This window comes from Temnothorax nylanderi, unplaced genomic scaffold (genome assembly GCF_030848795.1).
Source record: "Temnothorax nylanderi isolate EJ_2023f unplaced genomic scaffold, tnyl_v1.0 TNYL_tig0170_pilon, whole genome shotgun sequence".
NCBI lineage: Eukaryota > Metazoa > Arthropoda > Insecta > Hymenoptera > Formicidae > Temnothorax > Temnothorax nylanderi.
Window position 1 is genome coordinate 217,285 of NW_027249232.1, and position 27,359 is coordinate 244,643.

Genomic DNA, 27,359 nt, shown 5'->3' on the forward strand with positions numbered 1-27,359 from the left:
TTCTACATCTGCAGACCAAGCTTTTGCACAATTTATTGTTCTCACTTTACAAAAAATGCAAGATCCGGAACGCAATATAAGGCGAAACAAAATATTTCATGTTCTGACAGCACCACTGGAGCAATTAATGTAATCAGATTTTTCATTTTTTCCAGATATTAACGTCTTATAAACTAAATTCGTTTTGTTGTATGTTACAATTTTATTTTATCTAAAAGTATAGTTTTTTTTCTTAATTATTTTATGTTCAATTGTAACCAAAGACGGTTTTTAAGTTTTTATTAGAAATATATAAATGTTTATACGATAAATACTACTACATAAATACTACATGTAAACGAGTGCGAAAATTTTGTTTTGTTATAAAAATGTTCCAAATTTAGTTCTTACTATACAATAAGTATGTAAAATATACATTTTTTTTAATATAAAAGTATATACTCTTTAAGTTTAGCTTTATAACAAAGCTGTGATATAAAGTATATTTTTCAATAAAAGCTTATGCATTAACATAATTGTGTATTTAAAAAAACAAAAAATATAAATATTTGGTAATTTCTTCGGTGTATAACTCTCGGTGTAAAATTCTCCACATGCCAGAAGTTATTAATATTCGCGTTCGATAATGGCAAGTGATATTTTTGATCAAGTTCATTGAGGATGTCTTCTTTGTTGTTAGTCCTGCGTACAATCGATTAAAAATTTATTGTTACAAAAATTGAATACATTATCTTCATTATCTTTTATTAAAAACTAAATTAAAACTAAAATACTACTTATTTATTAATTTATTTGTAAATGATATTTTATATTCAGCCAAATACGATTCTCTTTAAAATCAAGACTGATTATTACAGTACTTTTACATACAGCTATAAAGAAAATATGAAGGTTATAAATATAATACATTGCCAAGATATCTCTGTGTTTACGTTTTCTCGCTCTCTCTTTCTCTTTTATTTACAATTTTTAATTTACCTGGTCTGTATCTAAAGTAGCACTTATGGAATTATTGGTTGGTAAAATTAAAATTCATTCTTCTTTTTTCTTTATATTCAAATATCCATAGCACTCCATATATATTTAATTATAATCACTGTTCTACATTTCTTTGTTTCAGACATCACTGTCACAAGAATTACTGGAATTATTGTACCCGAGATTAATTTTGGATTAAAATATCAATCTAAACCTGCAAAAAATTGTTAATTATAAATGTTTGTATATATAGTAATTTTAATTTTAGTTGTAGTTATAAACCAAGATATGTACTAATGTAAGATAATATACCTTTGATATTGATCCTGATGAATTTTATTCACCGTAAGTACCTCTAGTTATATAGTCATATTGGAAGTTTACTTCTCCAACCGGAGAAACGAAATAATTAATCACATAAAATATCTCGTTGAGTGACTGCTGGTGTATTTGCTTGCTCACCTTCAACCATTACAGGGGACCAACATGTATCGGTTCCATCAATTTCTCGACTATATGCTTTAGCACCATCCTTTTGCTCTTCATACATCAAATAGTTGTGTAGACATACTGATGCCAACGTTACTTTGTCTGCTGTTTTTGGCAGCATACAAATAGATTTATGGAATATTTGCCACCGATTTGCTAGAATGCCGAAGGCAGTTTCAATTGTGCGTCTAGCTCTAGAGTGTCTGTAGTTAAAAATTCTTTGTGGAATGGTCAAATTAGAAGTAGAGTATGGTTTCATCATTCTTCTTGTTAATGGAAAAGCAGCATCTCCTATGAAAAATCCTGGTAAGCTAATATCAGTACCAGGAAGTTTGGTATTATCTTTTGGCAAATTTAACTGGTCATTTTTTATACTTTGACCAATAATTGAAGCGTCAAATATTCCATCGCTATTTCCATCACCGTAGGCTCCTATGTCTACTAATTGAAATCTATATAGATGATCACAAATAGCCAATAACACTATACTAAAATATTTTTTATAATTAAAGTAGCAACTGCCAGAATTTGGTGGGCACTTTATTCTAATACGCTTCCCGTCTATTGCTCCAAAACAGTTTGGCATTTGCCATCTGTCCCAAAATCCATCAACTATTAATTTCCACTCTTCTTGTGTTGGGACTGTCAAATACAAAGGGCTCAAAACGTTAGAAAGCACATAGCAGATTTCTTTTATTATATTTCTTACAGTAGACTGACCTACACGGAAGGAGAATGCGATGGAACTTATACAGTTCCCAGTCACAAGATATCTGTAAACCCATACAATTATTGTATATACATTTACAGTATTGAAATACAATATAGTAGAATGATGAATATTTGATAAGTAAATGATTTTTAAATGTACTGTAAGAATTAAATTTCAAAAATTTTTAATTTTGTTACATATATAAGTGTAATCACGCCAATATAAATAAATACAATATTACAAGTTACCTTAGAGCAATAACTAGTCTTTCTTGAGGCACTAGAGCTCTCTGGCTCTTCTGGGTGAGGTGAGGCTTTACTAACTGTACCAACTGGTCAAAGTGAGAAAATGTCATTCTACTGTACTCGAAAAACATGCGTCTATCTTTCGACTTCTTCAGTTCGTGAAATAAATTATTATACTCTCCTTGATGTTCTCGATTTTTATTAATAGGTCTAACGTGCCATCGCCTGTTAACCCACCTCTTATGTTTTTTTTCTTAGTTTTATGTAAAATAATTGCAGTTACACATAGTAAGAAAGACGCGAGTAACTGTTTCTGTTTCTTCATATTTTATCTGAAATTGCACAATAACACAATATACATATATAAAGGCGGTAAGGATTGAACTTTTTCTTGTAGCATCCTCATAAGTAAAGCCTAAAATAATCACTCTAATATAATCTCTTTCATATTTCTTAGCAAAAATGCAGTAATATTACCTTATTTTAGTTACACCATCATTAGGTATATAGCAAGTCAAATTCTATATTATATAACTCGAGAAAGCAAACTCGTACTGTGTTATTCTTGTGCTTCCAACAAACGTAATTCGTCCAATAAATGACTGAATACACGCGGTATAATTACGGCTTTGTCCTATCCTATATGTATAAAAAAAATGATATATATATATATTATATATAAATCTAATTTATACAAGCTTATTTGATATTTATATTATTACTACTTACAATAGTTTAGTAAAATTAAATTTATATGCAGGGTGAATCATTTAAGGTGTTACAGGCTAATATTTCTGAAATTGAACGAAATATATGAAATTCTTATTTTCTAGCAACTGTTTGGTATCGAAACGGATGAAAAAAAATTAATTTCGTCACACAATGTTCGCTTTTCGATATCAAACAGTCGCTGGAAAATAAGAATTTTATATCTTGTTCAGTTTCAGAAATATAACCTCTAACACCTTCAATGATTCACCCTGTATAGTAAAATTGTTATAAATTGTTATTGTTATTAATTGTTATTAACTGTTATTAATTGTTAACTGTTCTATTTTTAATACAAAATATTTTATATGCATTATACTTAATAGGTGCCTCGGATCGCGATCGATTCTCTCGCGTTTTCTTTCACGTATAGTGCCGTAACCGCTTACGTTTCTTGTGCGTTGACCTACGTTACGTTCTGCTACGCCACGTTACCAATACGACAGGCTTGTGCGGTGGCTCTGAGTATTGTGTTGTAATTTCAGTTTGTTGGAATTTAGAATTCACCCCGTTTGAGTTTGCCGCCTTACTGTATAGGGACTATCCGAACTATTCTAGGGCTTTAAGGACGTTCTCTCAAAAATCACTTTTCTTAGAATGTCCTTGAAATTTACACCATACGTCAATTTAAAGGTCCTCTATACGTGGCTGAAAGTGCAACATTCGTTGCGGGGTTAAATTTTGAGATATTCGACCTCAAAGTTTCAATATTTAACATAGGATCCATATGAGTGGTCTCTACAAAACGGACATTTTGTTTGATTGTGAAAAAAGTTTTCTTAGGATGTTTTTTAAAAACTAATATATGATGCATTAATATATAAGAAAAATTATACAACTTCGAACATTAAGGCATGCGGTACTCGTTTTCGAAAAATAACTGTGTAAAGTACGCCATTCTCGCTCGCATATGACGCGAGTCAACACGACGGCGGCGGCGACGGCAACACTGCGCATGCTCTCTCCGACGTAAGCTAGTGTCGCGTATACAGATACGTCGCTATGTGTGCGCGTACAACCATAGCAAAAAGTTCCCCTCTCCAGAGAGGCACTGCGTACAGCAGTCTTTCTCGCCCGGCGCGCGGAACTTTTGAGAGGGACTATCACAAGAGAACGTCCTTAAGCCTTCCTATTGGCTGTCTTTTCACTTCTTAAAGTTGCACTCTTGCATTGGTCTTTCTGTCCGACTTTGCTGTTCTACTATATACTTTCCCGCCCATTCTGTTCTGTACCGCTCTCTGCATATTATCATAATAAAAGCACAGTATATACAGTAGCGCAACTCTCTGTCGGCGCCTTTGATGTTAGTGTTGTCCAAAATGGAGTGCGCATGCGCGAAATAAGTAAGCGCCCACTAACACCATCTGAACGTCGTTCTCTGAACTTCTTTCTCAATTGCTCTTCCTTTCTCCGCTCTCACTCCGCTTTTAAGCGGGAAACACAGACCTTTGCATAATGCATAAGCATAAGAAAATTGATTGGTCTATTTCCTTATGCACATGTATATGGATCAATCAATTTTCTTATGCTTACGCATAATGCGTTGTGCAGAAGTGTGTGCTCCCCGCTTTACATGAAATAAATCTGAATATAATGAAAATAATAAAGATAAATATTTATTATGTATTAAAAATAAGAAAAAAATACAAAAATGAGAAAAAATAAAATTATATAAATGTGATTGAATAATATAAATGTAATGAGGTATAAAATTATTAGAAAATATAATGTTATATAACATATATTGAACAACCGAAAAGCAAAATATAATATTTTATACATTATACTTATAAGAAAACAATTATAATTATAAAATATTTAATATAAAATAGTTGTATTACATTAAATCAAATAAATAATTTAATTATGCATCCAAAATAAAAATGAGATATATATTCATGCTTAATTTAAAATGCGATAAATGAACTTTTAATTTTAATACGACGATATGTTATTATTACATTTTAAAATAATTTTATGCGTATACCTATACAAAGAAAAATATACCTGTAATAAATATAACTGCAATATATTTAAAAAAAGTACATGTTTCATTAATAAATATAATAAAGAAACTACATTTTTTATGTAAAATAAAATTGTATTTTTATTACAATACATAAGAAATTACATATTATATGTATTACTAAATTGTAGTCTTTTTTTCTTTTAATTCATTCACTGCTCCATGCTTCAGCTACTCGATCCACCTCAACACAGACCAGGGAAAAAGAACAAAAAAATACATTAAATACACTTTATTGTACAATTCTTTCATTGATCTGTATCTCAGCTACTCGATCCACCTCGATACAACCCAAAAAAAGAAAAGGGCAATAAAAGTGCAAGCTACAATTACTGTACAATAATGTAGAACAGAAAATACTTAAAATATAAACAAGGAATCTATAAAATGTAATATTAACAAGCTCCACTTCTTCTCCAAGTTTTTCATTCGTATATTCATCCTTGAGGCATGTAAGAACTTAAAAAAAAAGAAAAAAATTAATTAGTTAAATGTATCACTAACAGTATTCATGCCTTTACAAATACACATGCACTATCGCACATACATACATACGTACATACATACATATATATATATTTAACACACACAAATACATGAATTTATGTAACATACACAATATTAAATTTAAGTAACGTAATGTATAAAAGTCTATTAATGCATATTAATACATATATAGTAACGCATAATGTCATCGCACAATATGAACGCATAATATCAAAACATAATTAGTATTAACGCAACTGAAAAAATTGCATATACATGTTGCCATTAATTAAAAGTAAAATGTAAAACGCAACAATACAATCAATACATTATTATAAATATAAGTTAAACAATATATATAATTTGAAAATAAACAAAATGCAATAAAGAAACACGCAAAATTATATATAATGTTATTTGCAAGCAAACAAAACATGCAATAAATGAACACACAATATTGGGTAAGTAAGAAATCAAATTAAGAAGTAGATTAAGAAATTAAAGCAAAGAATACATCACAATTCATTATAAGAATAAGAATCAATGAAACAGTAGCCTCAATAATTAAAATATGCCCGTAAAACATAACTCAACATGACAATTAAACATTATAAGAAAGAAGACTGCGTAGATAAGAAAAAGTGTAAGAATTACAAATAAAATTTATAAATGTGAAACGTTTAAAAGTTTCCTATTTTTTGTGGTAACCCGTTTGCATGATTTATTATGCAGCGATAATGTGTAATATATACGCATACGAAGATACAATTTTATCAAAAATGAAGTAGGGAAATTTGGACATGGCGGTTCAAAAGTTATATTTTGTGTTAATTGGAATAAATAATTGCCAATATTTTTATGAAAACAATTCTTCTCAAAATTTTTTACAAATACTTCTTCTAATTTATGAATATAATAACAAAAGTCATTACTTGGTATGTTTAACTTCCCAAACAAACTTCCTTCTTCGTTTTCATAGGCTCGAAAAGAACAATATAATGTTGTATCATCTAAGACAGCCATATTATCATTCATATATTTTGTACATATATCACAAGAATGTATTGCTGTACATCTTTTAATTAAAAATCCGCAAACATATTTAAATGCGTTTTCTTCTGGCAGATCCATTGAACGATATTCATGAGTCGGAATATTTAAAATGTTATGCGCCGATGATGAAGCAGTAAATTCCGACACAGTGGACTCTTTGGTATTATCTAACGTTCCAATAAGATTTAACATTTCATCATAATCAGAAGCACAATTTTGCGTATCCGAATGTTTTAAAAATGTTGTACTAAAAAGTTTTTTAAAGGCGCGCTTAAATTGTATAGGTGTCGGATTAAGACAATTACCGCCTTGTTGCCGAACGGAACCAAAAAAATTTTCGACACAATCTTGATTCAATCTACGTGTTCGGAGATATGGAAAATTATGATTTTTTAATGTTTCCCAAAGCTGAATGATGCTATTAATTGTTATCTGCCAGCATTCAAAGCATTTAACTTTTACATATTTACCATTATTATTATTATTAACTACTTTAATACTTTTTATAAGATCTGACGTTTCTTGCAAAAACTGCATTTGTTTTTCACTTCCGGTAAAAACTTTTCCATGTTGTTTAGGATTATTTACGGCGAACGAATTTAACATATCGAACAATTTATCAAAATGATCAATTAAATCTATAGTTCCAATGACTTCAGTCGGAAGAAGACCGACAGACATCTGTGTACACATTCCTGCACATACGTGGTTACTAAGTATTTGTACGGCATATTTAACTTTCATTCTCATAAAGTTATTTGGGTCCATATGTATCTTTGATAATTTAGGAGCTGCTCTTATCCATTGTTTGACGTCTTGCATATAAAACTGTTTAATATGATCCCACGAAGCTACTTTATTATTAAATTCAAAATTATGGTTTAACAAATTATTTCGGGTTGCTTTTATTAAATGTGGAGTGTCAAAAATGTAAACTAAATTTTCTCCGTTAACTGAAAAAGTTGAATTTTGTGTAGATATTCCTAAATCACGGGACAGTTGTATAAAATTAGAACCCATGTCCGTAACCAATGCATGCACCATAGCACCTGTAGTTCTTAATTTAATTATTGTATCAAATATCAGATTTTTTAAAAAGTTCATATGGCATGTAGTCTCTACAAAACAAAAAACAATGGGCACCTTCCAATTACCTGCAATACTACGTGCCATAATAACTAAAGCGCTTCTTGCAGGTTTAGATGATTTTTTATCACCAATGTCTTCGAAACCAATTATTTCATCTCGTGATACATTATAAAATAAATGAGCTTTTAAGCTCATTTCGTCTGCACATATTATGCAATGACGTTCCATGAAAGGCAACGTATTTAATTTCAATTTAAGTGCTTCAAAAATTTTATCATTTATACCAGGCTCAATATTCCATTTTTGTGTAAATAATTGTAGAGAACGTACAGAAGGCAATGCAATTGAATCTTTCAATTCCCGGTAAGTTCGTGGACTTAAAAAAAATAATGACAAAGCAAATTTCTTAAATTCGGGATCATATCTTCTGCCACGTTTACATTTTAATTGTGCGTCGACTTGTGCCGCTAATATTCTATTAAATTTTTCCGGTAATAACTTACGGCCTAGTTTCTTCAGTTGGTCGAATTCGTTTTCTTCTTCAACTTTTGTAGCTTCCTTCTTCTTTTTCATACGAAGCCGTCGGATTGTTTCACGCATTACTTTATTTTGCGCCTTTAATTTTTGGAACTTCTCTCGCAATTTCCTTTTTCTCGGACTATCATCGGATGATTTATTCCTAACTGCAGGCTTCTTGATAGTGGATGTGCTCCTATAATATATTCTAAACGTTAGATCCATAGCACAAAGATTATTTTTAAATATGATATATGTAATCATGTAACTATAAATTTGCTATAAGAGACAAAAACAGCAAAATAATATTAAATAAAATCTAAAGTTAAAAGAAATATAATGTGTTAATAAATAAATTACATATATCCTGACAATTATATTTTATAAGAAAATTTTCATTACGTAACAAATAAAGAAAATAAAAATACATGTTTAACTGTAAATTAGTAAAGAAAAACTTACGGTTGAGTTATTTCTACGTCACTGACAATAATTGGGACGATTGTTTGTGAAGTTTCTGCTTTGTCTGCTTTGCTGAAAATATACAATTTTTTTTCTTTTAGCCATTATTGTTAATAAATGTAAACAAGTTCTTTATTAATATAAATTACCTATTATCTTCTTGCACTTGCATTTCTGCAACAGTTGCCTCAGCACATGTATTTCTGCAACAAAAAATATGTATCATAATATCTACTATAAAATATGATATTATAAAAAATAGAAAATTTATATTTAGCATACCTATCTACTTTCTCTTTAACCACATTTTCCTTATTTTGTTGTGTTGTTTGTTCGGGTGCTGTGTTGTCCCTAAAAGATTTTAATTATTTTATGTTTTTATATGTTACTTTCGCGTAATACATAAAAAATAATTTAAATATTGTTAGATATTGTTGCTATTAATCATATAATGTTACAAAAATTATTTTTTATGTACTACTACCTTATACCAGTATTATTCAATTTTATACTTTTTTATAAAACAAAACTAATTTAATTAAATTAAAATATGTAAAATTAATAATTATTTGTTAGTAAAAACTCACTGTTGTTGAAAATCTGGTCCAAAAAATATAGTGGGTACAGCATTTGGGTGAAGACGAGCCCTAACTTTATTAATTTTGTACCATTTGTTTTCAAAATGCAAATGGCACAAACGACAATTCTGGTGGGCATATTCTGGACCTTTAGGTTCTAGATCCAGCCTTCCACATGCTCGTACCCATTGCAGCCATCTGTAAATGTTGTACCATTTTACCAATGACAAAGTAATGCACACATTACAATTAAAAATATAATTTATATAAAAAATAATAATATTATATAAAGCAATGTGTTATACCTGTCTCGTTCCTTTGGAAATTTAAAAAAATGTTGCACATCAATAAACTTTTTAACGCACTCTGGTACTGCACAGCTTGGCTTTCTTATCGCATTCATTTTTAATTATTATGCAGCAACACCTGAAACAAAGCTAAGATCAAAGTGCTTCCAAGAGAATTGAAAACTTATATAATATTTATATAGGTTAACTATTCCCTTAGAAAAGAATTTTTCTTTTATGTTTCCTTCGCTTTTATCACTTTTATCACTTTTATCACTTATTTCACTTTTATCACTTTCTTCACTTTTCTTCACTTCGATCTTTCACTGTCTTTACTTTGTAAACTCTTTTCACTTTAATCACATAAACGTGTTCAGAGTCTGTCAAACACTTCTAACAGCTCTCAATAGCATTTAGTGACTAATTGAGCTAATTCCCTCCAAATTTCTGTTCCAATACAGATAGGCATTTACTGAACTGACCATTTAAATTCTAAGAGGGAGCGGAGCAGAACGGAGAAAGGAAGAGCAATTGAGAAAGAAGTTCAGAGAACGACGTTCAGATGGTGTTAGTGGGCGCTTACTTATTTCGCGCATGCGCACTCCATTTTGGACAACAAGAAATCAGGAGAGTTGCGCTACTGTATATACTGTGATAAAAGGTTATCTTTTGCGTTTCATAATAATTGTGTGTCGATTAATCCGCCCCGAACAACAGGTTATGGGCCCAGACTAACGCCTAGACGCCCAGAATAACGCCCGGACATTGATAAAAGTGCGGATTTCTTATTAATAAGAAGAATCGAGCGATACGCTGTTCATAAAGAACGAGTTAACCTAACAAAAAGGAAGGCTGTATCATGGCACAATCGAACGCGAGTATCGGATTGCCACCGATAGAAAAGTTGCTCGGCAGAGAGAATTACAGTACGTGCGCATTCGCCATGAAGACATATCTCGAACACGAGGACTTATGGGGATGCGTCACAGGTGCGGTTGCCGATGAAGCAAAAGTCAGGCGTACGAGAGCGAAAATAATACTCTCCGTTGATTCGTCCATCTACGTGCATGTTCAAGACACAGTAAGCGCTAAAGAGGCTTGGGACAAGCTAAGAGAAGTTTACGAGGATTCGGGACTCTCAAGGAAGATAGGCTTACTATACTCTAGGAAAAATAAAGACGGTTAAGCCGCCCACTTTGGGGCCCAGGATTAGTAATTAAATTATTTGGATTGCTCGTAACTCTAATTTTACGTAACCTCGTATTTAGACTAGAAATACGTCATCAAAATGATGACGTCAGAGGAATAGTATCGGTTAAAAAACCTAAAAATAGACTTAAGTAAGTGTGAGTGTTGGTTATGAGAAGACATCTCGAGTCCCTTTTTAAACATCGAACATTGCTGTTGCAGTAATTTCACATCTCAGTTAGACAACGACGATGAGCGCATCCAGTAACCTCATTTGAGGAATACGTAAATGAAGATACCGACTAGTCTTATAAGAAATTTGAGTTGAAACTTACCTACTATCTAAAATACCTAACTGAAGAATCAGGTAATGTAAGCAAAAATTTGAGTTACGGCTAAACTCATTTTAAGAATATTTAGGTAAAGATGTCGAGTACAGTTAGCAGAGATTTGAGTTACAAATAACTGTAATTCTAGTTTACTCTTTCCATTTTTCGGTTTCCTTAACTAAAAATCAGTCCTAAGCTTAATCAAATGTAGGTAGTCTGTAACCGTGAGTTGTTTCCAATGTAACCCAAAAAGAGGAATAATTCCTGATTGAGAATCGAACTTGTATAATTTATAATCCAAAAGGCTCGCAAGATTAAAAATCAATTCAATGGTAAGAAGCATCGAGCCGTAACTAGGTGTAAGTGTTAATATATTGAATATAGTTACAAAAATTACAGACGTTTCGGTTCACATCGAACCATCCTCAGTGTCTACTTTACGCAATTACATAATAAAAATAAGCGCTCGCAAATGTTAAATTTAAAAAATATATAAACCGCAAAAAACGACGTTCGAAGGATTGTAGTACGCATGGCTGTAATTAAATTAAAAAATTGGTTACGGCGTGTTATAAACCATGGATCTGGACAAGCTTTCTCACAGCAATGTCGTTTACAAAATCTCATGCAAAGATTGCGAAGTATCTTACGTGGGGCAGACCAAAAGGCAACTAAAAACCAGAGTTAAAGAACATAAAATGGATATTAACAGAAACTCTGGTTCCCCTTCGGTTATTTTGACTCACAGGATACAGACTGACCACGAGTTTGACTGGGAGGGGGTGGAAGTTTTGGACATTGAGCCGTCACTCAGGAAGAGACTTACGTCAGAAATGATACATATAAAACGACAGTCATCTTGGTTAAACAAACAAAATGACACAGAGTCTCTTCCTGAGGGATATCTCTCGGTTCTGAATTTGTTCCCTCCTTAGCTTTTGGCTCCCACTACTGTCTTTCCTTTCCCCTTCCTTTCCCTGCCTCTGTCAACAAAGGTTGCGGTTTTTTTGGCGTTACAAATGTTTTGAAGCATTCTTTTTCTCTTTCTTTTCAAAGAAGAGAAAAAGAGAGGAAGAACGCTTCCAAGCATTTGTAGTATCAAAGTCTAATCCAAAGGATATCTTAAAGTTACATACAATTGCAGTGGCGAGGGTAATATTGTTAATGTATTAGGCAAAGGAGCAACAAGATCCTGATAGGATAAAACATTTTTTTCGTCAGTTCTTAACACTTCATAAGCATAGTAATGCTCATTGAATGTCAATGTCTTGAACAAGTGGCAAATAAAATACACTTGATTGTCCATAACATAAATATTTTCAATTTCAGCAAACTTCGGTAAATAGTCATTCTCCTCTGATAATTCAACAGTTACATTGTAGGAAGGTTTGAAAAAAATCCCGTCAATTTTTACCCAAGACACAGCAATAAGATTGTTTTCTGCAGGCAGAGTAGTATCCCATAGTAGTATCCCAGAGTAGTATCCCATATACCGCGAAGAGCTGAAATTTCCTCATCAGAGACAGTTTTTGTTTTACCTCATACAAATCTGTTAAACTTTTTTTGCTTCAGAAAAACCTCGTTTAGCATCAATTGATTTTTTAATGCTATAGTTTTGCAAATATTTACCCTGCCAGCAACAGTATGCGCTGCCATCTTCGTCAATCTGTGCCTTGCTTCAAACCTGAATGTCGACAAGTTCGCGAGAGGACCAAACTTTTTCATCATTCGGGGGTAGTGAATCATGAAATGGAACTTAGGCTTCAATGTGTGATTGGAGAGCTTCAGATATTGCCGGTTAATTTCTTCAATATCATAAGCCAACGTTTCACATGAGTCAGAGTAAACCCTACGATTTACCAACCTGTCATTGATCCGCCTGAGCAACAAGAAAAAATTCCATACAGGGTGATCGTCAGGCACATACGATCCGAAATATCGCACTAATGTCAACATTTGAGAAGCAGACGTCTTATATTTAACTTGCTGACCCTCAATGGAGATGGTGGCAGATGGCTTTGAGATGCTATCACAACCGTAATCAAATGCATTTAACTTGGTTCTCAGCAAAGGCAAAGGTATAAGTTTGTAGGTTTTAATAAGGGAGAAAAGTATAAAATTCATAGCATATTGGCAAACTCCCATACACCAATTATGCAAAATATCAGTGGACACATTTTCGAAAATGTTAAACCCCTCGACTTCTAACCTGCATTGTGCACTTAATAGGGACTGTTGAAAATCCGAAAATCGTTCGCTTTCCCTCCAGCCTTTCGCCAATGGTGACTTCAGTGGTTTGGACAAGAGTCCCTACTTGTTGGTAGTAACAGAGGCGCCAAAAATCCGACGCAAAACTTTGCAAGGAATCGGAGATAAGAAGGTCCGATGGTTTAACAAGGCTTGCCAACCGGGGGTAAATGTCTGGAGGCAACAGTTCTTTCAACTTCATGAAAATTGCCTCCTCGAGATCAATCGACAATATATTATGCAGTTCGTCTACAACTAGCTGGACCACATTCCTGGGTATTAACACATTTCCATAAAGAGAGGACAAGAACAGGGATATTTGAGTTTGAAGAAAATCAAAGGCCAGAACAACACTTTCTTGTGGAGAGGAAGGTGAAGAGGAAGGTAAATGTAAATCGTTATCGACAATATCGACACTTAAATCTGGAAAACTAGTGGTATCGGGATCACTTCTCTCGGTATTCACTTTATGAGCTTTCTGTAAATGCTTTCTGAGACTGCGAAGGGTGCCGTAGTGCCGCAAACATTTTGCCTGACCACAATAATAACCTCTGTCGGAGGGACAAAACTTTCGGATGTGGTTAATAAGCTTTAAGCAATCAGAGTAATTTTTTTTGCACGAAAAGCAAACAAACATTTTTAAAAGCATTTATTATAACTCTTATTATAACTTATCTTATTATAACTTGTTATATAATCTGCTCTTATCTTATTATAATTGAGTGAGATGGGCGTCTGGGTCCAATAGAAATTCGTCTGGCAAAGATTCAGTTACCTTCAGCGAGGAAGCTTGAAAAAGGGGTTCTGTTTCGAAAGGAAACGATTGGTTGTTCGATGATGATGGGCGGGATAGTGTGTCGGAAAGGGACTGCTGACTTTGAGTAATGACAGCTGAGGCAGAGATTGAAGATGACGGTCCAGCTGCTGGCTCCTTATTACTAACACCCAAATCTGTCAGGAGTTGAGAAATATCTGCTGTTACCCTTTTCCTGTCTCCAATGTCGTAGAAAGCTAATGACAATACCTTCCAAACAGACTTGGCTTTCAAGGGAAACTCTGCTTGCAGAGCGTAAATTATCTTAAAGGCTACGTCGATTGCCTCAATCAGTGAATTAAATTTGTAGAACGTTTCATCGACGACAACCCATGCAGAGTTAATTACTTTCCATTCCCCCGTGGCAAACACACACGGCTGAAATGTTTCACCTGCTGATTGGAGAGCCTCCTTCCTTAGGGTCACTACTTCCTGGATGTGCGCGTCGTTGTGTATCAGTGTTACGAAGTGATCCCTGATCTCAACGTTTGTCGGCTTCATTGGCGTCTTCTTAGCGTCGCTCTTCCCGCCTATGTTCCCGGGCGGCGGGGTAATGAGGGGCAGCAGGAGGATAAGTGCATCATTCCAAATTTTCGGGTCCTCCCCTGAAAAGAAACACAAACAAAATAAGTAACGCAAGTTTCGAAGTAGTAGTGTAGTAGCAGAAATATGGCTGAAGTGAGAACTGCACAAAATGTTAAAAAACACAAAGTAAAAATGGATTTTAAGGCAAAGTATAACCAACAAGCATTAGAAAAAATATGGAAAGGTATCGTTTTAAAAATTATTAATATTCCAAAAAATCAAGGTTGATTCAGGGTGGTAAAAATGCCTCTTAATTGAGCACATCAAGAATCATGTGACTCACCTTTTGCACTTTCCAGAACGAGCTCGTAGCTTTCCTTCAGCTTTCTATCAGAAAGTTTCACTAACTTGAGTTTGGCCAATTTTATTATTTTCTCTTTTGCCAGGGCAATATTGGCGAAGAGATTGTTCTCCTTTCCGGGAAATTCTCTCGTGAAATCGTCTAAGAGCTGTAAAAAGAAAAAAATTTTTAAACTATTGTGTTAACTTCGTTTAACAAACACAAGCACTATGTTCACATCATGTAAAGTCCAATTTCCATAAGATTGGAGTTCAGTGATATATTATGCTTGTGTTTACTAAATGCTGTCTTAAGTCAACAAAATTCTACCGTGCTTCTACCGCAATATTAATGTCTGTACAACAAATACTTACCAGTCTGTATCCTTCCTGAATTCGCAGAGCTGGAAACTTCAAGAAATAGTTGAATATTCCCTTATCGGCAAGAATACCCTTTCGCTCTTTTTCCGTGGCTCGCCAAAAATCCTCCACCGGTTTCCAGGGGTGGACGTTGTTTTCTAAAAAGTTTAGGGCTGTCCTGGTCTCTTCTGTGTCTGAAAACGATGCGAGAATTACAAGTCTAAACAATTAGGACAATTCCAAGTTAATTAAGTAGTACCTCTAGCCTAGCAGGACTGATGTCATAAGTTATGTATACTCACATGATGTAGGGTCCGGAGCCTCTGCTCTCTTCAAAGAACCCCTCACTGACGTGGGTGTTGATTTGCTGGAAGACCGGCTAGACGCCGATCTTGCTGAAGGCGACAGCACGCCACTCTTTCGAAACTTATCTCTTTTCTTTACATAGGGTTTATAGAGAGGCCCTGATAAGTTTCTCTGCTGTTGAAAGGGCGTCTTCGGCAAAAACGTTAGGAAGAAAGCCGCAGGAGACGTTCCTGGGAATATCTCGCACAGCTCGTTGGCCAGGCGCTGGAACACGGCGGATTGAATAAGTCTTGAAGGCTCTTCTTCTAGAATGGCATCGATTACCAAAACGCTGGCATTTTTTCTGTCCTCCTCAACAATCTCTTGCTCCTTAGCTTTCGCCAAAAGCGATCTCCCTAATTGGGTTTTTAGAAGATAATCGCGACACTGGAAAGAGAGAAATTACATTAAAAACCAGGAGGATATGCTTGCCGAATGGATTACAACAGCATCGCTTAAATCAGATACTTACAATGCCGGGAGGAAATTCTTCAGATACGCTTTTTCTTTGTACCCCTGAGACCGAGGGCTCGTTCCTTTCTGCCTCCTCGAGGAGGTTACTAAGCTATGGGAAAACGCAGGGAAAGATTAATTGAAACGTTACAATGAATAGAAATTAAAAAAAAAGAGCCAGATAGGAAAACATCAAACATAGTGTTATTGATTCAAATCAACAAATTTTATGAACTGTATTAATGAGTAACTGTCAATGAGTAGGGAATATGTTTCCACGACTTGAAATAAAAATCTACTACCCGGTGAAAATAACCTAGTCAAAATGATGTCAAAGTGACATTAAATTGATGAAGATTATGATGTCAAAATGAATGAGTTATGTACCACGAGTCGCAATAAAGCCTTGAGAATCAGATTTTGTCAGTAAGTGTATGATAATGTCTCATCCGGAAACTCCGGATCCCAAAAACCTTTAAAAAGATTATATTTATTATATGTAATATGTAAAAAAAAGATGATAACAAAATAAAATATTAAATCTTCTGGTGTATTTGGTCCCTCATATTTGTGTCGATGTCGCGAGCATCGATTCTTACGTTTTTGTAATTCTTCTTTTGACAATGATGAATTCACCACGTGTTTACCAATAAAATTATAAATATTACCAATAAAATTATAAATAATAGTATAAATCATCATTTTGACTAGGTAACGAGGTTACACCATTCCTACCCAAAGCTTTACGTGCATATTAGTAAATGAGTATATAAATAAAGAAGCTACTAACAGATGCATTTGGATCTGCGGGCAAATCAGCACTGTTCATATCTGCCTTCTATAACTCGAGTAAATTTCGAAATCTACTTCTCATCCCAATATTTGGAATGAGTTGAATTACTTCGTTTTCATTTAAGCCTCTTAGAGTGCGAGCATCAATAGTTTCCTCTAAATATAAAATAAAATAAAAATATTAGTGCTGCGGATATGTGTAAGATTGTGCTTTTTTTAAAGTAGAAATTCTTTTTTATCCATGTAGAGGATTTTTGTTTTTGAAAATTTGTGAGTGGTAAAGACATCAGCAATTCCTAGAAATAAGCCTCTGGTGTTATTTTGAAAAAAATTGCTCGGCACAATTATTAAATAAAAAAAATCAGAAGCTTTTATAAAAACATTGCGAAGAGTAGTTAGAGACTTTAGAGAGTATGGTCGGAGAAACTTGAAATTTTTCGGAAGTGCTGACATGCGATCCTGTGCAATATGTATATTTCTAAAAGAGATATAGTATTTAATTTTCCAAAAATTCTACCCTAAGACTTTCAACAATGGGCAGTTTTCCATATAATATTTACTTAAAAATAATTTACAAATGTATCATGCGAGTTTCAACGCAGTCCCAGCTTCTTCCATACTCCACTAAATTTCAAACTCTTTGTTATTTTGCATACAAAGACATTCTTACATGGATTAAAACCTTGTCAAAAATTTTCACATAAAGATACATTTGTAAGCGCTTTAAGATAGTTAGCCCGTGAATCGCAATTCATAAGAAAAAAATATAATATTAATAATTTTAAAATTTTAAAAATTCAACCGCGCGTCACGACTCACCTCTCTCTTTCGTTCGTTCAATTCTCTCAATCGATCGTTTCGATTCACGGCCGCTCGGTCGTGAACATAAACAAACGCTACGGACGTACCTACGTGGTATGCGCGCCAGCGACGCGTCACGCACACGCGGGGCTTTCTTCGAGGAGAGACACGCGAGCAGGAGACGAGCCGTTTCTTACCTCCTCCGACTTTGGGATTCACGATTCAGGAATTGATAATTCAGAAATAGGTATGCTTAAGCTGAAACCACGGTTACGGATTCCGTAATCGTGGTTACAGATTACGCATATAATTCAGAAATAGGTATGTTTAATCTGTGACCCACAGTTAAGCACCTTAAGATTTTGGTTAGTGCCCCTCAAGTAAAAATTATCTTTGCGTAACTGAATATCGACAGAACTAATTGAGAGAATTGACTAGTATAAGTTAAAAATCTTTGAAATAGAATAGCTATAATTACGATTTTTAGTTACGCGGTGTTATTTCTAATTCAAATACGTAAAATTAGGGTTACGATATCCAAATAATTTGATTACTAATATTCGTGGGCCCCAAATTTTTCCTAGAGTAAAGAAGCGACTGCATGGAGGAGAAAAATAAAAGAATAATATTTTGTTCTGTGTCTGAGGGACAGAACTATCCAGAAGTTTTCAGCCTGTAATCGTAAATAAAATCCGATGTTTTCACGTTGATTTAAAGTATAAAATTTTTAATTGTATTGTCACGAACTAACTATCTCAAATGATTTAACCCTTTTGTAACTCCTGGTAACAATACTGTTACAAACCGGCAAAGTGTCCATCAAAATTCTAAATCATGAATTTATCTGTTGTAAATCAATTTAAAATAGTTGTCATATACCAACGCAACAATACAGTACGCGGCCAAAAATATAGATGGCGTTCAGAGTTGATTCTGTTCATTCGAACGGCGCATTTTCTAAAATGAAATTCGTTTCGACAAGTCGACATTTCAATATTGATGAGTTACAAAGGGTTAAAGATAGTCCTTGCAATCATATACATACAGGGTGTTTCCTAAGTAAGTACATAAACTTGAAGGGGATATTCCTTGACTTATTTTAAGAAGAAAACGAAGCAGTTTAGAGCACATGTTTATAGGACTTTTTCTTCTTAAAATAAGCCAAGGAATATATTCCCTTCAAGTTTGTGTACTTATTTAGGTAATATCCTGTATAATAATCCAAAATCTGAATAACATAAAATTATCATTTACTAGCTGATTACCCGGGCTTCGCCCCGGAGAACATATGTAATAAGACACACAAATAGTCTCTCTCTCTCTCTCTCTCTCTCTCTCTCTCTCTCTCTCTCTCTCTCTCTCTCTCTCTCTCTCTCTCTCTCTCTCTCTCTCTCTCTCTCTCTCTCTCTCTCTCTCTCTCTCTCTCTCTCTCTCTCTCTCTCTCTCTCTCTCTCTCTCTCTCTCTCTCTCTCTCTCTCTCTCTCTCTCTCTCCCCTCTCTCTCCTCCTCTCCTCCCTCCTCTCTCCCTCCTCTCTCCTCCCTCCCTCTCTCTCTCTCTCTCTCTCTCTCTCTCTCTCTCTCTCTCTCTCTCTCTCTCTCTCTCTCTCTCTCTCTCTCTCTCTCCCTCTCTCTCTCTCTCCCTCTCTCTCTCCCTCTCTCTCTCCCTCTCTCTCTCCCTCTCTCTCTCCCTCTCTCTCTCCCTCTCTCTCTCTCTCTCTCTCTCTCTCTCTCTCTCTCTCTCTCTCTCTCTCTCTCTCTCTCTCTCTCTCCCTCTCTCTCTCCCTCTCTCTCTCCCTCTCTCTCTCCCTCTCTCCCTTTCCCTCTCCCTCTCCCTCTCCCTCTCTCTCTCTCTCCCTCTCTCTCTCCCTCTCTCTCTCTCGGGAGGAGAGGGCGTGAGACCGGATGACAATGCAGGCGTGAGTGAAACTGATGGGCTCTGTACGAAACTGTCAGATGCTCTACTTCATGCGCTTGATGTGCTTGCCCCTAAGCGTGCATTTAAAATCAAGAGACCCCCAGTGCGATGGCTCACCGATGAGCTTAGAGCTCGGATTTGTACGCGCAACCGGTTATATAGGCAGGCGAGGCGTTCTGGCAGTGTGTTGGACTATGCTACATACAGACTTTTCCGAAACCAACTCAACACGGATATTAAGCAGACTAAATCTGAATTTCAGCTTAGCTCTCTCAAAAATATCACTGACCCTGCTAAACTTTGGAGAGAACTGGCGCGGATTGGACTTGTCAAATCAACCCCAGTCTCTCCTCTACATTTTTTTGCACCCAGTCAACTGAATGCATTCTACGTTTCAGTTTCCAATGCTCAGCCACCTTGCCTGCTTACTGACTTTATTTCTGCGGCTGCTTTGGTGTCTCGATCATCCCTAAGGCCACAGTTTGAGTTCTCTGCTGTAACACCTGCCACGGTCCTTAAACTTATCTCAACAGAGCCGCTCCACTCTTATGCATCTGGCTCGGATGGTATACCGCTCTATATCCTGCGTATTGCTTGGCCTATAATCTCGGCGCATCTCACTGCTTTGTTCAATTGCTCATTGGAAACTTCCTCTTTTCCGCCTCAGTGGAAGCGTGCGCTGATCCGCCCTCATTCGAAGATCCGTATTCCGGTATCCCCGTCTGATACAAGACCTATAGCTAATTTACCAGAGCTGTCTAAACTGCTTGAGCGAATTGTGGCCTCACAGATTACAGAATACTTAGTCGAGTATGACCTCATAAACCCCAGACAGTCTGCATACCGACCATGTCACAACACACAGACAGCGCTTCTGCGGGTTTGTGACGACATTAAAGAGGCGATTGATGGGGGTCTTATTGTAATTATGATCCTCTTTGATTTTAGTAAGGCGTTTGATACTGTTCCACATCTCAAGCTACTTATCAAGTTAAAGGAGATCGGCTTTTCCGATGCTGTTCTCATGTGGATTTTTTCTTACTTGGTTGGTCGTTGTCAATCTGTGGTTGATGATGCGGGAAACTTCTCAGAGTGGTTGTATACGTCATCGGGCGTTCCTCAGGGCTCTGTGCTCGGGCCACTTTTATTCTCTCTATTTATCAATGATATAGGAAGGGTATTACTACATGCATTTCATATGTTATTTGCCGATGACATTCAGGTTTACCTCTCTTGTTCTCCCGGCCAACATCCGTCACGGATTGGAGTTAATCTCTAGAGATGCAAATGCCAATTTTGTATTAATAAAATATTTTATGGTAGTATTATTTATTTTTAGGATCAATATTGATTAAGGATTTTATACTTTTCTCTGTGAGCACCATTAAGATATTAAGTATATATTTTTTAAATATTATTAAAATAAGATATGTTATTTTACATTTTTTGCTGCTATTAATGTTTATTAATCAATTTCGGTAAAAAAGTTCTTTATGTAAAAATATACATAAATAAAATAATTATACATAAAATATGTTTGTATAAGTTTGGTTATATAATATTCTGTATATAATTATATATAATCATAATTTGTATATACATATATATACGTTTATCACATTTATATATTAATTAGAAAATTAGATTATTAGAAATAGGCATTAAGCAATTTTTTTCATATTCTCAAACTTCACTTTTAATAAAAAAGCAATGCGAAAAATATCATTTTTATTACTTTTTATTTTTTTTTACTTATTATTTTTTATGTATATACACACAGAGATTATACAACAGAAAAAAAACATATTACATGGATATATTTTGTAATAATAATATACTTATTTTTTACCGGAGTTCTATCTCGGATGTTAAATCCATTATATACATATAATATACATTAATATTATATATATATATAAATATATCCCAGGTAGCAGAATAACGTCTAAAGACGTCTTAATGACGTCTAATTGACGTCTAGAGACGTCATTAAGACGTTATTAAGACGTCACTCTGCTACCTGGGATATGTATATATGTAATAAGCGTAACAAGCGTATGATGAATTAATGTCAATTATTTAATCATCAAAAACTTTTGTATTGAAATCTAGTTTTTATGGAAATATGAGATAGATTTTTTTAAATGGAATTATTAATGATTGACTTTGATAGAAGTCATGATATTAAAGAATGTCGTTGTGCGAATTTAAATTGCACAGCTTTTTTGTGTAATTACTGACAAGTGATACGTCATGTATTATCGCAAATCTCAATATGATACGAGTCCGAGAAGCGTTTCCCCCCCCCTTCTATCTTGGTTTCTTCACGTATTACTCAGAAGCGCTATTACGTACGCACTTACAACGTTCTACGCCGCGTCCGACGAAGTATCCCGTTAGTCCGTTATCTCATCGCATCACAATGGCTTCGACCTTTGTGCTATTACTGATTACTCTGGTCGTCATTGGCGTTCTGAAAATTGTCTCTGTGCTGCATCACGCGTATTTTTACTGGAAGAATAAGGGCGTACCTTACCTGCCAAATTCGCTATCGTCTTTTATAACAGTTTGGAAAGTGTTTTTGGGCTACATCACATTCGCCGATTATTGCGAATATGTATACCGTTACTTCCCAAACGCTAAATATTTTGGAGGGGTGGATTTTTTTACGCCTGCCATAATTTTGCGCGACCCCGAGCTGATTAAAGACATCATGGTGAAAGATTTTGAACATTTCCCGGATCATCGCACCTTCATTGACGAAAAAGTGGAACCGCTGTTTGGCAAGAACATCTTCTCCTTACGCGGAAATCGTTGGAAAGAAATGAGGAATACGTTGAGCCCCTCTTTCACCGCCAGCAAAATGAAGTTCATGTTCGATTTGATATCGAAATGTTCTCACGACTTCGTCAATTATTTGGTCGACCATCCGGAGCTCTGTCACACGATCGAAACGAAGGCGGTCTTTAGAAGATACACCAATGACGTAATTGCTACGGCAGCCTTTGGCATAAGTGTGAATTCTATGAAAGATCGAGACAATGAATTCTATATAAGAGGAATTGAGGCTACCAAATTTTCTTCCGGGCTACTAGTAACTATTAAGATCATATTTTTACGTGCGTGTCCATGGTTTGCTAAATTAATAGGTCTAACTTTTTTCCCGTCGGCTACGTCCAAGTTTTTCCGGAAGATTGTAGGGGAAACCATTAACGCGCGCGAAACACAAGATATCGTCAGACCGGATATGATTCATTTGCTAATGCAGGCTCGGCACAAGGACAGTGCCAGTGCGTCCAAAATGACATTGGATGATATCGTTTCGCAAGCTTTTATCTTTTTCTTCGCTGGTTTTGATACCTCCTCGACTCTGATGTGCTTTGCTGCTCACGAACTGGCGGTTAATCAAGATATTCAGGATCGCCTGCGCGAGGAGATACAGCAGCATCTTGCCGAAGGAAACGGTGAGATTTCTTACGAGTCGCTATCGAAGATGTCTTACATGGACATGGTGATTTCCGAGACTCTCAGAAAGTATCCACCGGTTATCTTCATCGATAGACTTTGCACTAAGGAATACGAACTACCTCCGTCGCAACCAGGCTGCAAAAATGTGATCGTCAAACCTGACAACGTATTGATGTTTCCCGTTTATGCTTTACATCGCGATGCAGCATATTTTCCAAACCCGGATAAGTTCGATCCCGAAAGATTCAGCGAGGAGAACAAGGACAACATTGTACCATACACTTATCTGCCATTCGGTCACGGGCCTAGAAAGTGTATCGGCAATCGATTTGCTCTTATGGAGACTAAGATTCTGATAGCTCATCTTTTGCAAAAGTTTACCTTCAAGACAGTAGAAAAAACCGTCGAACCAGTTGTATATACTAAAAAAGAGTTTACACTGCAACCTGTTGGCGGATTCTGGATTGGCTTGGAGAAGAGAGAACCGTGAAGATCTTGTGCGAAATACATAATTTTACGATATAGTTGTATTCGTAAAAATATTATCGCATTTTTAACTTTCAAACTTTTCAACGCTTTTAAAGATAATTAAAGTGTACAATAAGAGTTATTTACGATGTATTATCATCCAATGCACAAATCGAATGATTAATGATGCTAAAAAGAAATGAAAAAAATTGATAAGCATGTGCACTTGTTTAGACGAGTATACTCGACGTGATCAAGATCATCGTTTTTTATGACTTATATAACTTCCACTTGTTTTTATGACTTATGTAACTTCCACTTGTAATACAGCATGTGAATAGGGACGGTACCGTTAATTCCTTATAATAAGAGTGAATATTTGTATCGCGCAAACATTTGTCACATTTTATTGCTTTTTACCACAAAAAATTGGTTTGCAATATCGACAAAACAATGTTGTTGACCAATTATTTTGTTTATTTTGTTTTATTGGCAAAATAGTATATAAAAATAAAGACATTTTTAAATAAATGAACAAAACGTAATTGTTCATTGTACTGAATTATTTTGCTGAAGTTTATTAATTGGTTTAACACAGCACTATTGTTGATCTGACAAATTTTGACATATCTAACATATTTTTTTAACAAACAATAATTAATTGTATAGAGAAAATAATAATTTGCTAATTGTAGAAGACATTTTAAAAATTATTTTCGACTTTTGGGGTCAATACTATACACGCAACAATTTATAAATAATATTTTTATTTGCAATTATTACATAAATAAAAATGAGTAAATAAGTTTACTCATTTTGCTTCCTCATAGAGAAAGCTTAATTCGTTTTTGTAAAAAAAATTTTTTTTTTAGTTTACAATGTCAACGTGTTCAGAATGTTCTAAAATGTCGAAAAATCGCATTTTTTTTTAATGGCCGTGTGCATGCTCGCGCGCGCGCGCGCGTGTGTGTGTGTGTGTTTGTGTGTATAATACGTACGAATTCCCTGAAATGTCAAACGGAGGAGGTTAATCACTGTATCAAATAGTAACTTTTTAAATACCATCAGTCTCATAAGAATTTTCTTTTTTACCGAGAATGCTAGTGAATACGATATCCTAAATCGGGACGTCTTAAAGACGTCATATCATAAGACGATATTATTCCACATTATCCTTCCAAAATTTATCTTCGAGAAAATTGATATAACATTAAGGATGTTCTGGCTATATCTTCAAAACAGTGAGGTCGATAAGTGAGATTGTTCTTTTAGTCTTCCTGAAAAAGTTGAAACGAATCCATCTAAACGGTTGCTGAGTTATAACGATTTTAAGGATGTATTGGAGGTATTTCAAATATATTCAAAAATGGCTGAAATTTTGAGATGTTTCTTTTAAATTAAATTAAAAATACTCTGTAAGTGATTTACTAAACGATTTAAGAATTATTTAAGTTTAAAATTGATGAAATCAACATTATCCCGTATGGAGAACCAACATTTTTGCGGTAAATATAAATAAAAACAGTGAGATGTTTCTAAAACTTTTTTTATATGTAAAACATACATCATTGACATTGTATTTTAAGTTTCAAAACTTTTTGCTAAAATTTTTTTATTTTTTAATTGTTTAGACAATACTAATTATTTAAATGTCAAAAAACCATACTCAAACTGTTAACGGTAATCCTTTCTAACATATAAAAAATTTTGAGTACATGCAAAATTTGACGCACATGCAAAGTCTTCATTTTAGTAATTTTTATTGAAAGCTAACTTTTGGCAGGGATTGTATAATCAGAACATCCTTAAACTTATACTATAGATAAACAAAAATTTTTAGGAACACGTTAGAACAAAATTTGACATTACAACTCATTGTCAGTAAAAACTGAGTTCAGTTATCTTTAATAGTTTTCAAGTGTTCTTAAGAAAGGCTTAGAATATTCCACAACACTTGCACTTCCTCTATATTGTACATACACCCGTCAGCGTATACATATATGTATATGTACGTGATATACTGATAACATTGCAATTTATATTATCAGTAATTTCTTACGATAAAATACTAATTTTACATCATACGCAGAAAATCTTTTTTTTTTTAAATATGTGAAGTCAGGGCAGTAAGGGTCGGACGCAGATCCTTGTGCGTAAATTCAATATTTATTGATCCTCTTGGTACATTACTTTTCTTTTTTTTACAAAAGTGTAATACGTCGCTTGTATTCGGCCGCAGTCGCCCGAAGCTAATTAGAAGATTCAAACGAAAAACATGAAACGTATAGCATAATACATGTAATCCGGATATTCAAATTGACGGAACGGCGTTTATAATATTTCTCAACCTAACCAACTGCTGACCAACAGTTCACGGTCATTACTAATTTAAGATCGTGACAACGCGCACGGCTGACACGAGTTCTCGCGTAACTGCATATGCGTCACTGAGACCCCGATAAATGCGCATATAATACGCACATAGTGCGTGTATTGCACCAACTGTTAATGATTTTATTATATTTTCTCAAAAAATATAATAATATAGATAACGTCCAATGCTTATATTTATAACAAATTACAAGAAAATATAAACTAAAAATGAAAGTAACTTGAACTAACAAGAAAAGGAATTGTCTCAACAACCTGAAAAATTATTTCTTGAAGAAGCAAAAATTTTGTAGATATATCAAAATTTTTGTGTTGTTACAGGGCCAATAAAATGATTTGTTATTCTAACAAAATAATTTAGTTAGCCGCCACAAAGCACTGCCACGGAATGACCGACGCTCACGCTCTAGCGTTACTGGGGAGTGGGGTGAAGCTGCTTTGTTACGCATGACAAGTATTGACACTGTATATATCTTAATATATGCATGCAACAACTTATAAATAATTGTCTAATTTTTTAATCTTTATTAATAAGGCGCATATCTCAATAAAGAATCTATAAAACGTTAAGTTAACGTCTATTATTTATCCATCGAATCTCCATGACACATCTATGGTTAATTTATATATAACGTCTAAAAGATATCTATGAATACGTCGAATAGAAGTATGAAACGTGGAATTATACATAAATGTCTAGCAGACGTTTATAGAAAGTTATATAGAAATCTAATGGATAGTATTCAAATCATCTATTAGAGGTTTTTGTTCTGTGTAAGAATAATTCCATTTTCAAAGATATTTAGATTCAAATGTAAATTAAAAAATTTGTAAGGTTTTTGATATAAAACAGCTTTATTGTCAGGATAGCAATATATATTCAAATATCAATTACAGGGCCTCCGGCGATATTCGCCGATATGTCGCTTCAACAATTTCACAGTCTCAATATATACTCACAAATACTCAGTCTTCAACAACTACACAGTCTCAATATATACGCACAAATACTTAGTCTCAATACATATTCACTTCTACTTATACATGCCTTTCTCATAGGCTTTCTATAATACAACTTATTCTCGCGTTGGCCTCATCGCGACTGCCCACTTCGACTCTTCGCAAATCCTGTCCCTCTTTTCATCGCTACTAGCGCCTCGCTGCTAGTGCCAAATATGCTACGTCACTTCTCAAATCGTCGAATCCCTATATCACCGCATCGATAACTCAGCCCT

At 34.5% G+C, this 27,359-nt stretch overlaps 2 protein-coding genes across 9 annotated transcripts; one reads left to right on the forward strand and one right to left on the reverse strand.

The window, feature by feature from the left end:
• On the reverse strand, window positions 1–27,312 carry LOC139777971 (uncharacterized). Of its 8 annotated transcripts, XR_011719452.1 has the most exons (13): window positions 27,085–27,284; window positions 17,080–17,237; window positions 16,309–16,401; window positions 15,794–16,223; window positions 15,507–15,685; window positions 15,136–15,301; window positions 14,660–14,872; window positions 2,902–3,063; window positions 2,428–2,756; window positions 1,441–2,240; window positions 1,291–1,361; window positions 979–1,192; window positions 1–681 (listed from the first exon to the last, which is right to left on the reverse strand). XR_011719452.1 is itself a non-coding variant. In XM_071715696.1 (8 exons), the coding sequence occupies exons 2-8, from the start codon at window positions 17,116–17,118 to the stop codon at window positions 10,093–10,095; spliced, it is 1,164 nt and encodes a 387-aa protein (XP_071571797.1). In that variant the 5' UTR covers window positions 17,119–17,237; window positions 27,085–27,298; the 3' UTR covers window positions 10,000–10,092. The 8 variants fall into 8 exon arrangements, 6 of the variants coding, with proteins under 6 accessions (XP_071571797.1, XP_071571794.1, XP_071571795.1 ...); XR_011719451.1 differs by having other exon boundaries at window positions 1,291–2,240; XM_071715696.1 differs by lacking the exons at window positions 1–681; window positions 979–1,192; window positions 1,291–1,361; ... (1 more) ...; window positions 2,428–2,756; window positions 2,902–3,063 and adding an exon at window positions 10,000–10,136 and having other exon boundaries at window positions 27,085–27,298.
• Window positions 22,148–26,694, forward strand: LOC139777973 (cytochrome P450 9e2-like). Its single transcript, XM_071715698.1, has one exon. The coding sequence runs from the start codon at window positions 22,220–22,222 to the stop codon at window positions 23,753–23,755; it is 1,536 nt and encodes a 511-aa protein (XP_071571799.1). The 5' UTR covers window positions 22,148–22,219; the 3' UTR covers window positions 23,756–26,694.
• Window positions 27,313–27,359: the final 47 nt, after the last annotated feature.